Source organism: Salmo salar, chromosome 18, assembly GCF_965601325.2.
Source record: "Salmo salar chromosome 18, fSalSal1, whole genome shotgun sequence".
Lineage (NCBI taxonomy): Eukaryota > Metazoa > Chordata > Actinopteri > Salmoniformes > Salmonidae > Salmo > Salmo salar.
The window spans coordinates 8,477,181-8,490,434 of NC_138308.1; the positions used below are offsets into that span (position 1 = coordinate 8,477,181).

Sequence of the window (13,254 nt, forward strand, 5' to 3'; positions counted from 1 at the left end):
CAGATGCCGAGCAGTTGCCATACCAGGCGGTGATGCAACCTGTCAAGATGTTTTCGATGGTGCAGCTGAAGAACCTTTTGAGCTTCTGGGGACCCATGCTAAATCTTTTCAGTCTCCTGAGGGGGAAGAGGTGTTGTCGTGCCCTTTTACGACTGTCTTGGTGTGTTTGGACCATGATAGTTCGTTGGTGATGTGGACCCCAAGGAACTTGAAACTCTCAACCTGCTTCACTATAGCCTTGTCGATGTTAATGGGGGGCCTGTTCGGCCTGCCTTTTCCTGTAGTCCACGATCAGCTCCTTTGTCTTGCTCACATTGAGGGAGAGGTTGAGGTCTCTGACCTCCTCCCTATATATTGTGTCATTGTTGTCCGTGATCAGGCCTACCACTGTTGTGTCGTCAGCAAACTTAATGATGGTGTTGGAGTCGTGTTTGGCCACGCACTCGTGGGTGAACAGGGAGTACAGGAGGGGACTAAGTACACACCCCTGAGGGGTCCCAGTGTTGAGGATCAGCGTGGCAGACATGTTGTTGCCTACCCTTACCACCTGGGGTCGGCCCATCAGGAAGTCCAGGATCCAGTTGCAGAGGGAGGTGTTTAGTCCCAGGGTCCTTAGCTTAGTGATGAGCTTTGTGGGCACTATAGTGTTGAACACTGAGCTGTAGTCAATGAACAGCATTCTCACACATGTGTTCCTTTCATCGGGGGGGGGGGGGGGGGGCAGTGCCCCTGTGACAACAATTTTGGACCCCTTGTGGCCCCCCTAAATGTGGAGTATGAACATTTTTTTACATAACAAATTTTTGCTATCGTTCTTTTTTTACATCCGTTATTAGACAGTGGCAACGCGGAACACTAATGATTATGAACATAGTCTTTTGCCTGCTAATGCCTGCAATGCAGTGAAGAAAACGATATGACAACAATAACGTCTAATGTAACTGGCCCCTCTAACAGTACAACTGGCCCCAGCTTGGCCCCCCCAGTTGAAATGGTCCAGAACCGCCACTGCCAGGTGGGAAAGGGCAGTGTGGAGTGCGATTGAGATTGCGTCATCTGTGGATCTGTTGGGGCGGTATGCGAATTGGAGTGAGTCTAGGGTATACGGGAGGATGCTGTTGATGTAAGCCATGACCAGCCTTTCAAAGCACTTCATGGCTACCGACGTGAGTGCTACAGGGTGGTAATCATTTAGGTAGGTTACCTTCGCTTCCTTGGGCACAGGGACTATGGTGGTCTGCTTGAAACATGTAGGTATTACAGACTCAGTCAGGGAGAGGTTGAAAATGTCAGTGAAGACACTTGACAGTTGATCTGCGCATGCTTTGAGTACATGTCCTGGTAATCCATCTGGCCCGTGGCTTTGTGAATGTTGACCTGTTTAAAGGTCTTGCTCACATCGACTACAGAGAGCATTGTCACACAGTCGTCCAGAACAGCTGGTGCTCTCGTGCATGCTTCAGTGTTGCTTGCCTCGAAACGAACATAAAAGGCATTTAGCTCGTCTGGTAATCTGGGCAGCTCGCGTCTGGGTTTCCCTTTGTAGTCCGTAGTAGTTTTCAAATCGATGAGCATCAGAGCCGGTGTAGTAGGATTCAATCTTAATGCTGTTCTGAAGCTTTGCTTGTTTGATGGTTCGTCTGAGGGCATTGCGGGATTTCTTATAAACATCCGGATTAGTCTCCCACTCCTTGAAAACCACAGCTCTAGCTTTTAGCTCAATGCGGATGTTGCCTGTAATCCATAGCTTCTGGTTTGGATATGTATGTACGGTCACTGTGGAGACGACATCGTCAATACACATATTGATGAAGCCAATGACTGAGGTGGTATACTCCTCAATGCCATTGGATGAATCCCGGAACATATTCCACTCTGTGCTAGCAAAACAGTCCTGTAGCATAGCATCCGCGTCATCTGACCACTTCTGTATTGAGCAAGTCACTGGTACTTCCTGCTTTAGTTTTTGCTTGTAAAGCAGGAATCAGGAGGATAGAATTATGGTCAGATTTGCCAAATCGAGGGCGGGGGAGAGCTTTGTATGCATCTCTGTGTGTGGAGTAAAGGTGGTCTAGAGTTCTTCCTCTGGTTGCACGTGACATTCTGGTAGAAATGAGGTAAAACGGATTTATATTTACTTGCGTTAAAGTCCCCGGCAACTAGGTGCGCCGCTTCTGGATGAGCATTTTCTTGTTTGCTTATGGCCTTATAGTGTTGGTTGAGTGTGGTCTTAGTGCCAGCATCGGTTTGTGGTGGTAAATAGACGGCTACGAATAATATAGATGAGAACTCTCTTGGTAGATAGTGTGGTCTACAGCTTATTATAAGGTACTGTACCTCAGGTGAGAAATACCTTGAGACTTCTTTAATATTAGACATCGCGCACCAGCTGTTATTGACAAATAGATACACACTCCAACCCCTCGTCTTACCAGATGTAGCTTCTCTGTTCTGCCGGTGCATGGAAAATCATGCCAGTTTTATATTATCCGTGTCGTCGTTCAGCCACGACTCGGTGAAACATAAGATATTACAGTTTTTAATGTCCCATTGGTAGGATAATCTTGATCATAGGTCGTTGATTTTATTTTCCAATGATTGCACGTTGGCCAATAGAACGGATGGCAGTGGGAGTTTACTCGCTCGCCTATGAATTCTCAGAAGGCAGCTGACCTCCGCCCCCTTTTCCTCTGTCTTTTCTTCACGCAAATGATGGGGATTTTGGCCTGTTCCCGGGAAAGCAGTATATCCTTCTCATTGGAATATCCTTCTCATCGTTAAAGGAAAAAGCTTCTTCCAGTTCGAGGTGAGTAGTCGCTGTTCTGATGCCCAGAAGTTATTTTCGGTCATAAGAGTCGGTAGCAGCAACATTATGTACAAAATAAATTAAAACATAAGTTACAAATGCAAAAAAACGGACAAAATACCATTAAAGGGGCAATCTGCAGTTTCTACATAAATTTTTGGACTTTAATGATGATTAATGAATTAATGATATGTACCCATTGATTCTAATTCATTTATAGTTCAGCTGGCGTACCCCATCAGAACCCAAAATATAAGCTTATTTTATGCCAATGTTTGTAAACAAATACTAGATAGCCTCAAAACACAGTTGAAACTACAATTGTGATATCATGGATTGTCAGTCCTTGCATCGTTAGCTCTGTCTATGAATTTGAGAGTGGTTACATTTCTCCAGCCACATCCCTCAGCTTTATACCGAAAGACGGCTGTGGAGTACGCTTTATTGTTGTTTCAACTGCTGATTGAACAATTTGCTAGCTACCTTCTTCATAGCAATACAAAACCTTTGGACTGCATTGATCACTTTCACTCAGATGTTAAATTGGGATGTCGTTGGTGGTGTCGGCCTCACTGTAGCCAAAATTGTTTACTTTTCCATGATCATTTAAACAAACATCTGTTCATTACTGACTGTGCTGCCACCTCCATAATTCATGATATGATCAGTGTTATTCAGGACATCTTAGGTTACAGCATGTCTTTTTTTGGAGTATACTTGCTCTGTGAGTCTGTGGTGTGCATGTGTTTGTGAAAAAATGAGCAGAATAAGCTGAGTCAAACAATGTGCACAAATAGTTGTAAAACAGTTTCTTAACCCTTCAGTTGTTTCATAGTTAGACCTTTTACAGGACATTAAGACACATGGTACTTCAGGATGCTTTATATAGTTTATTAAATATTGCATAATACCGAAATATCAATAGTAATATCACAGCAGTAAATAGTGTTGTCTTCATTTTAATATTGACATTGTAACAGCACCGCAAAAAAATAAGCAAACATACAAAACCTGCTGCAGGTTGTGCGTCTCGGGAAAACTAATGAACACATACTTATGATGATTAATCATTTATTTGAAGCGTTGTGTCACACTTTAGTCCAGTCGCTATCATGTTCTTTAGTACATGTCTTCTCCCATCACAAATACTAAAAAACAACAGGGGAAAACAATAGTAATATCCTTAAACATGACATATGGATACATTTCTGTGATAATCAATAAAAGCTCATGAAAATGAGGCACAATTTGCATCTGACATCAGGCATTACGATCCTCATCAAATGGCAACGTAACTTTACTTCGTATGCATCAAACGGTCTGTGCTCAATAACTCTTCACTCTGTGCTTTGCCCCCCCACCCCAAAAAAAACAACAGAGAGCTTCATGTGACTTTTCCCATCGCTTGCATTCCATACTTCTTTATTATACATATTTACAATTCTTATTGTGCCAGGCTGTTTAATGTTTTACATGTTAATTCAAGCTGACTGATCCTTGTTACATAATGAGTGTTATACAGTACTCCACAATCATACATTCATACATCCTGCGATGTTTCACGGAGCACATTATCCCATCAACATTTTACACTGACTTGTGAGGCTATGATATGATACCACAAGAAGAGTGATTGCTTGTTGCCAAAGTCTATCATACAGTCAGTTTGACATGGAACAGACATTTCCGTATTCAGTTGTCTCTGGACCTTATTCTGTAAGCTTTGCTTTGACTTTGGATGTCATTGTCTCTGTGTTGGAGATGGGGTAATAATAGCTATAGTGCAAGTGCTAGCATGGTGGAAACCACAGAATGAAATAGAACACACTGTGTAATACTGTATCTCTATGGGGTAAACAGCTCACAGCTGAGTCACAATACAACCACTCGGATTATCCTTCAGAAGCAAGTTAAGGAAGTTATGTACAGCAAACCAAGGGGAGAAATACTGAAATTTACAAACACATGAATGACCATACAGTAGAAACCCTCATCTATGTTCTCCTAGTGCCGCAAAATACTTCTTGATAGTCATATGAATGATGTAGAGACAAACTCAGCAATTTAGTACAATGTAACTGGTTTCGTTAAAACAACTGTTACACAAGACTATATTCTCATCAAGGGCTGTTGGCTGTTAACAAGCTAGGGAAAAACAATGATGTTGAATGTTTGGGTGTTGTATTGTCTCATGTCAATGACAAACACTGTAACAGCTTGACAGAATGAAGCTTTCTATTCCTTTCAAGTACAACTGACAGATGAGTAAACAGGCAGAACTGTACTTAAATATCTCACAAGGTAACATGATAGGTGGCAGCCACCTAAGCCTTAATGCTCAAATCAGTTTTGGAACACTGACTGTCCAAACAGCAGGTTACAAGTGAGTGACCAAATCGGATGTGTGTGTGTTCAGACGGCAGTCATTTGCTGACATGGCTACGCTAGTTGTCATAGTAACGACTGGTGTGCGCTCAGTGGTGTAGGCTGATTGGTGTTGGTGCTCGTGCTTCCCATCACTCAGAAGTTATGTAGCAAGCTAAGTTGATAACAATTCCTGCCATGGACGTTTCCCAGTTGCTTTGAATGCTCAAAGTCACAGTGTAAGAACACTTTTAAAACCTCAACGGATAAGATGATCCAACTTTCAAAACAAATTATTTTTTTGGCTCGCCACAGCAGCCAACTAGCTAGCTAGGTAGCTGTTTAGGCTTTCTAGAACATTCACTCATTTGTTTGTAAACAATTAAGAAGCTAGTAAGTTACCACATGTTCTTGTCAAACGGTCAACAAAGTAGCTAGCAAGCAACAAGATATGCCAAACAACAGTCTAAAAACCACTTGAGGGCAAATAAATCAGATTCGACCATTAAGACACAAGTCACATGGCCAGGAATCAGATATGTATCTGACTTCAAGCCACCTACGAAGGTGGTTTGAAATGTGGCTTGAAATATCAGATTCCATGTGGTTTTTGGCTGTTCAGACTGCAGGACAAAGAAAAGATTTGAATCGGATATGCAAATAAATAGGATTTGAGTCACTTCAAACTGACAATGTGAACATGGCAGTAATAGCTTTAAACGATATTTAACATAAGTCATCATTAAGTAGATGAAGTATTACTATAAAGGTAATAATACTAGTTAGATGTTGATAGTCTTATGACAGATATACTTTTTTTTGTCGTAGAAACACATTTCAATTCTATTGCCTAGTGAACCCAGACTAATGTCACTCATGACATTGAGGATTCCTTTGAAGAAAGCATAGCAGTGAGTCATAAGGAGAAAGAATTTGATATGAACAAAGTAAGAGAGAAGAAAGTAGAGCTGCCACAACACAATACATTCTTATTTCAATCTGCTACGTTTTCAGGATATATTCTGACGTATGGTGGCTGTTACCGGCGTGGTGATCTGATGTGGCTCTCAGACTGAGGACCAGTCTGTCCTCACAGGAAGACTGTTTCGATGCGTTGATATCCGAATTCAAAGCAATCTTCCCTGAGGGAGCAATCCAGTTCAAAGATAATGAGTAATGTTTTTCTGGTTGTACGTGCTGGCCTCAAAATAATAATGGCATTGATATAGTTTAATGCTCTTAAATAGCTTAGCACTCTCAGATGCTACACTGAGGCTACACGTAGTCTACTGTGTATAAAAGGCCCCTGTATCCAACAATATTGGTATATATCATTTGTCAAATGTAAAAAGTAAAATGCTCACAAATTAAAATCAATCGTTACTCAAACAAAGAGTTACATGTACATTTTAATCATTTAGCAGACACTCTTATCCAGAGCGACTTACAGTTAGTGCATTCATCTTAAGATAGCTAGGTGGGTCAACCACATATCACAGTCATAGTAAGTACATTTTTCCTCAATAAAGTAGCTATTAGCAAAGTCAGAGCTAGTAAGGGGGGAAAAAAGTAAAGTGCGAGTGTTAGTTCACGAAAGGCTTTTTTTAAACTTCAAATGAATTAGTATACAATTAGTGTGAGGAGAAAGCCCCCAAATTACCACGGGCGGAAGTTAAGTGCTTTAAAAAGAGTGGCATACCACGCCTGTCCTGTGGTTTCACTGGAGCCAGTATAGCTTAGGCAGCTGTCTGCCACCAGCTACCTCACAGGAATCACAAAAGATCAGACAGCTAATGTTACTTCTAATTTTAAGGGACAGATATGCTGTACAGGATGACAGAAAAAAAGAATTGATAAGAGATGTGTGACACATAGGTGTGACACATAGGCATACACTCTTGCTTGCACGTACACTCCTGCATACACATGCATGATCTGTCTTAATCAGGTATGTACAAAGCACAGCCAGTCTTCCTGATTGTATTAATCACTTCAACTGACAGAACGCTGAGCTAATATTAGCTAACGTGTTTGAGCATTTCCGGATTTCTATCATGCACATGAGCATGCTCGAATTCTAGTACAAACATTGGTTCGAAAACGAAGGCAATACTAAAATGGCATTGGAAGCATTTGGACTACACTGAGGTAAGAACGCTCTGCTATTTTATGAAGACTACAAGCCTACATTGACACAAACATAGCTTTATAGTTTTCAGTGCATTCTGAGCTAATAAAACCAAGCCATTCCACAATTCTACAAATTTGTTTCTCGAAGTTCACTGTCAGGTCAAAGGGTTTTCAAAATACTAATCAAGGAATAGGGTTTGTTGGTCACTGTCCAAGTATGTGCCATCACATACAGCCTGATAGCTCCATGGTATGTCTAACCAAACACTACTAGTTACTGGGTTTTCCTAGTTACTGGGTTTTCCTCATCTTCTAGACGACTTAGCATGTCATGTCAACCTTCAGATGTATGTATCCGCATTCTAAGTTAATGAAAAAGGCTTTCGCCAAAAAAGGTCCTGAAAGGCAGCTGATGAATTACAGCTCATATTTGTCTAGCTCATCAACAACAACTCATTTGAGCCCTCCTGATCCATCATGGTAGTTATACGATCCACTCTCTTGATCCATGAACTGCTCTGCTGCTGACCTCTCCCATATACTGTAGATAGACATTCATGTGCTTCAAAAATACTTTGTATAGTAGTTAACAATCACAATGACACACCACAGCTACTATATATACTGTACAAGAATACAGACTGAGTGTACAAAACATTAAGAACACCTTCCTAATATTGAGTTGGGGCATGTTGAAAGCGTTCCACAGGGATGCTGGCCCATATTGACTCCAATGCTTCCCACAGTTGTGCTAAGTTGGCTGGATGTCCTTTGGGTGGTAGACCATTCGTGAAACACACGGGAAACAGACTGAGCATTAAAAATCCCAGCAGCGTTGCAGTTCTTAACACAAACCGGTGCGCCTGGCACCTACTACCATACCCCGTTCAAAGGCACTTAAATCTTTTGTCTTGCCCATTCTCCCTCTGAATGACACACATACACAATCCATGTCTCAATTGTCTCAAGGATTAAAAATGCTTCTTTAACCCGTCTCCTCCCCTTCATCTACACAGATTTGAAGTGGATTTAACAAGTGACATCAATAAGGGATCATAGCTTTCACCTGGATTCACCTGATCAGTCTATGTCATGGAACAATCTGGTGTTCATAATGTTTTGTAAACTCATTGTATAACATAGTCTGTATGTGCTGACATTTTGGGAGGAGTTTTTTTTCAACTAAAAGTTCCATTGTCAGAATATGATATTATAAATTCAGCCATGTACTGTGTAGGATATGGTTGGAGTACGTATACACCACACTGACGTTTGGGCAGTGAGTCAACAGCAAAGCTTCTTCCTGTCTTCGCCTCATGTACATTAACATACCTCACACCAAACTGATCACTTACACCAGACAAACGTATTCACCTGGCTGAATGACTATCCTAATTTACACAATCAAGCGCAATAGTAATGCCTTCCCAAAACTTGAACAGTAACCAAGGGTTAGAGCTGGGTTCTCCTCACACTATAAATGTTTGTTGACAGGTTACAAGTTGACCTCTTTCACGTAATTTCCTGGAAACGTGCCAAACTGTTTGGTCCTCTTTGAGGTACCTGAGAATGAAAAACAACAACAATATTTGTTAGCCTTTGCACTCAAATGTGCCTACTCAGGCAGAACAAATGTAAGTTGTGCACTCTATTGAACTCTATGTGTTTGAACATCCATGTGAGAATTTCTGAGAAATTACCAACATGGAAGATTAACCCTCTGCTGTCACTCTGCTGTAACCCTATATGGATGGATGTGACATGCTGTGACACAGTGATTATGACTATATCTTCGGGCAATCTATCCTGAGGCCCCAGGCACATACCAACAAACCAGCCGTCGTCGCACTTCTCCATTACGCTGACAAGATCTCCCTCCTGCAGCTCCAGCTCATCCTCATTCTGTGGCACGTAACAGTACAAAGCCTGGAAACTGTAGGGTAACACTACATAAAGTCAGAAATACAACCATAAAAGGACTTGAGAGACATAATATCAAAAACGATATAAGAAATGTATTTACCAGACCAGGGCCGTGTTCATTAGGCACCAAACGGATTGAAACCAACTGAAACAGAGGGACTACTGGGACTTATCCCCCCCCCCCCAAAATGCTAATTTTAGTTTTTCCGTTGCAAAGCTTTCAAAAACTTTTTCCGTTGCATGCCTAATGAACATGACTCTTGGACTGGGGCTTTGAATCCTTTAGTCAGAGTATAACAGTAATCAGTGTATCTAGAGCTAAGACTTGACGTAGGGACAGACTTCAGACGGCCATACTCACATTCCACAACTGAGACGACTCGGCTCCGGGCTGCTGCTGTGGGACTGGGGTTGCTGGGAAATGATGAGAGATTGTTTACTGGGGTGAAGGGGGGGCAGGAGTCTGTGAAGGACAGAGTCATGGGGGTGGGGGGAGAGAGTGCTGCAGTACCTCACCGAGGTCTCAGCTATATTCATGATCTCATTACAAACCGCTTCCTAGTGACAGTGGTCAGGTCAGAGGCAGAATTCCCAGAATTCCCAGTCAGCCCAGAAGGAGAGGAGGGATTATGGAGTTGGGGAGAGGGGCGGGGCAGGGCAGGGAGTTAGAGGACGTACAGGAAGAAGGAAGGTAGGAGGTCCGGTGAGTAGCAAGGCAGAAAGAGAGGGGTCCGTTAGAAACCAGGAAAAACCAGGAAAGCCGTGAAACACCAGGAGAGATCGTGTTGGAGTCCGGAAAAGGGGTACGCATGGAAGAGCAAGACACTAGAGTGAGTGGCATGTAGAATGTACACAGTCACAATGAAATATTAGTGAACGTCTGATACCATTCAAAAGAAGACATGCACAACCAATGGAGAGGAAAAGATGGCAGCAAGGTCATGTAAGAATCCTGTCATATTAATCTTATTGACTTGTTCTTTCTTTCTTTTTTTTAACAGAAAATCAAAATAAAAGTCGGAAGCTGAGTGATGCAGTTTAGGATAAATTATTAATTAAGTGATGATGTTAAGTTAAATTAATATCTTGACATTGATGAGTTAAAGGAAATGATCACCATAGATCCTCGAAAAACGATAATCCAGAAATAACAAACATATACATTTTATAATAGTATCGTCAGCCCACGACATGCAAATAAGCACCTTACCGCAAATGAGTTAGCATTCATGTTGTTGTCCTGGATGTCAAACAACATGACAGGGCTCCTGGAGGTTCTACCATGGTAGTCAATCTCATTCTTCACCAGCTGTAAGAGGAACAACACACACATTAGACTCATGCATGGATCGCAAATAGGAGTTCATGTCTACAGGATGCAATTCATTTTCAACAGCGTGTGCTGTAAACAGAATTGCAGTGGAAGTCAATTCACACTCTTGGTTAGACATACAAAAGTATGTGGACACCCCTTCAAATTAGTGGATTCGGCTATTTCAGCCACACCCGTTGTTGACAGGTGTATAAAATCGAGCACACAGCCATGCAATCTCCATAGACAAATATTCACAGTAGAATTACTTTACTGAAGAGCTCAGTGACTTTCAACGTGGCACCGTCATAGGATGCCAGTTCATCAAATTTCTAGGAGCAACATTGGTTCAGGTGCAAAGTGGTAGGCCACACAAACTCACAGATCGGGACCGCCGAGTGCTGAAGCGCATAAAAATGTACTATGCTCGGTTGCAACACTCACTACCGAGTTCCAAACTGCTTCTGGAAGCAACATCAGCACAATAACTGTTCATCAGGAGCTTCATGAAATGGGTTTCCATGACTGAGCAGCCGCACATAAGCCTAAGATCACCATGCGCAATGCCAAGTATCGGCTGGAGTGGTGTAAAGCTCACCGTCCTTTGGACTCTGGAGCAGTGGAAACGCGTTCTCTGGAGTGATGAACCACGCTTCACCATCTGGCAGTCCGACAGATGAATATGGATTTGGCGGATGCCTGGAGTTTGGGGAAGGCCCTTTCCTGTTTCAATATGACAATGCCCCGTGCACAAAGCGAGATCCATACAGAAATGGTTGTCGAGATCGGTGTGGAAGAACTTGACTTGCCTGTTCAGACCCCTGACCTCAACTCCATCGAACACCTTTGGGATGAATTGGAACGCCGACTGTGAGCCAGGCCTAAATGCCCAACGTTAGTGCCTGACCTCACTAATGCTCTTGTGGCTGAATGGAAGCAAGACCCCGTAGCAATGTTCCAACATCTAGTAGAAAGCCTTCCCAGAAGAGTGGAGGCTGTTATAGCAGCAAAGGGGGGACCAACTCCATATTAATTTCCCTTCATTTTGGAATGAGATGTTCGACAAGCAGGTGTCCACATACTTTTGGTCATGTAGTGTGTCTTTCGAACAAAAGTAATTTTCTATAATAAAAAACAATCACAACATTTATATGTTCTATAAAAACATTCATACACTTGTTTCATATTGTTCTCAAATCAAACTTGATCGCCAAATTGGCTCCTCTATGACAATATTTTACAACATCCCACTGGGTACACACTGGTTGAATCAATGTTGTTTCCACGTCATTTCAATGAACGTGGAATAGAGGTTGAATTGATGTCTGTGCCCAGTGAGATGATGCTATAGTGGTGGGGGTCAAGATTCTGCATCGACTCTCTGAATCATTCAACGCATTTCAAAAATACAAATCATGCACATGGTTTTCATTCCAAACACCTGAGGAGATCATTTACCACTCAAACATGTGCATGTGAGTAGGGAACACACAGAAACACATGCGGACTAAAATATGACACAGGAGTCATGTAAGCTCTGCTGACTGCATTGGAGGAGGGTCAACTTTAGTTCAACATGACAGTTAGTCATCATTCTCTATCTATTGCACAATTATCTATCTAGAGGCATCATCAACGGAAACATCCTCTTATTGTGGCTCATGGAGGTGAGATCTCCAGTTCCAGCCACAGTGAGTCTGAGATGCAACACCATGCAGTAGGCCAGATACCTCTGCAGGGCTATTTCGCCAGCAGCCCAGGGCTTCGCGTCCAGTGCCCCTGTCTCCCTCGGCCCCCTCCCCCTCCATCAAATCCCTCTCCAGGATGCGCAAGGGACTGGCCCCTGTCAGCCAGCTCTCCAGGCCCACCCCCCCACAGGGGCTCAGACTGCGGGACAGACGAGGAGAGGGAGGGGAGAGCAGGAAGTCATCCCCCTGGGGCGGGGTGAAGGTGAGGTAAGGGGTGGCCGAGCCAGGGCGGGGTGGGTAGAGTGGGGGCAGGGGGGAGGCGGAAGGGGAGGCCATTGGGGAGATGCAGTAGGGGCTGCCGCAGATGGGGGGCACGGGGCTGGCGGACATGGAAGGGGGCAGGTACTCGCCCCAGCGATAAGACACGGAGGGGAGTGGGGGTAGAGGAGGGGTTGGGGCAGCAGGGGGGCTGACACCCCCTATGGTCAGGGAGATCCACTCGGAGGAGATTGCGTGGACCTCGGGGGACACAGAGCGGCGGGGGGAGCGGGGGAGGGGCAGGGGGGACGTGATGAGCCGGTTGCTACGGACACGGTTCAGCTTATAGACCAAAATGACCATCCAGAGAGAAAGAGGGGAGGACGAGGAACAGAAACGTAAAGGAAAGATGAAACATTAGGCATGAGAAAGAATGAACACAAATAATAAAGAAAAAAAAAAACGGGAATATTACAGTGTCGAAGTAAACAAAAAAAAACTGAGACAAACTTGGAGAGTATGGGATTGTTGTATTCCTAGACAGACTGAACTCTACAAGAGTGTGCCATTACCTGAGGGGAAGCATTGAGGCTGCGGTGAGGTGATTGGCCAATGGGTGGGTCTGGATAATCCAATCCATTCTTGACTCTGGGTCGTTTGTGCACCTCTATGTAGGTGACGGGGAAGATACCCTGGCGATTGGACCCGGAGACCTTGCCCTCGTACCAGTTCTCATCGACCCTGCGAATTAGGATGATTCTCTCTCCCTGTAG

The 13,254-nt window shown here is 43.4% G+C and overlaps 1 protein-coding gene across 8 annotated transcripts in view; it reads right to left on the minus strand.

Annotated features, from left to right (window-relative positions):
- Positions 1-3,681: 3,681 nt before the first annotated feature.
- LOC106576818 (sorbin and SH3 domain-containing protein 1) overlaps positions 3,682-13,254 on the minus strand; it is a 79,366-nt gene continuing 69,793 nt past the window's right edge. For 6 of the 8 annotated variants that reach the window (XM_082964693.1, XM_082964697.1, XM_082964696.1 and 3 more), the window contains 6 exons: positions 13,054-13,248; positions 12,266-12,823; positions 10,434-10,532; positions 9,585-9,637; positions 9,127-9,233; positions 3,682-8,863 (listed from right to left, as the gene is read on the minus strand). In XM_082964693.1, coding sequence (XP_082820819.1) covers positions 8,796-8,863; positions 9,127-9,233; positions 9,585-9,637; positions 10,434-10,532; positions 12,266-12,823; positions 13,054-13,248 — 1,080 coding nt within the window. In that variant the 3' untranslated portion in view covers positions 3,682-8,795. The remainder of the gene's footprint in view (positions 8,864-9,126; positions 9,234-9,584; positions 9,638-10,433; positions 10,533-12,265; positions 12,824-13,053; positions 13,249-13,254) is intronic. The other 2 variants (XM_082964695.1, XM_045700709.2) reach the window with 2 other exon arrangements.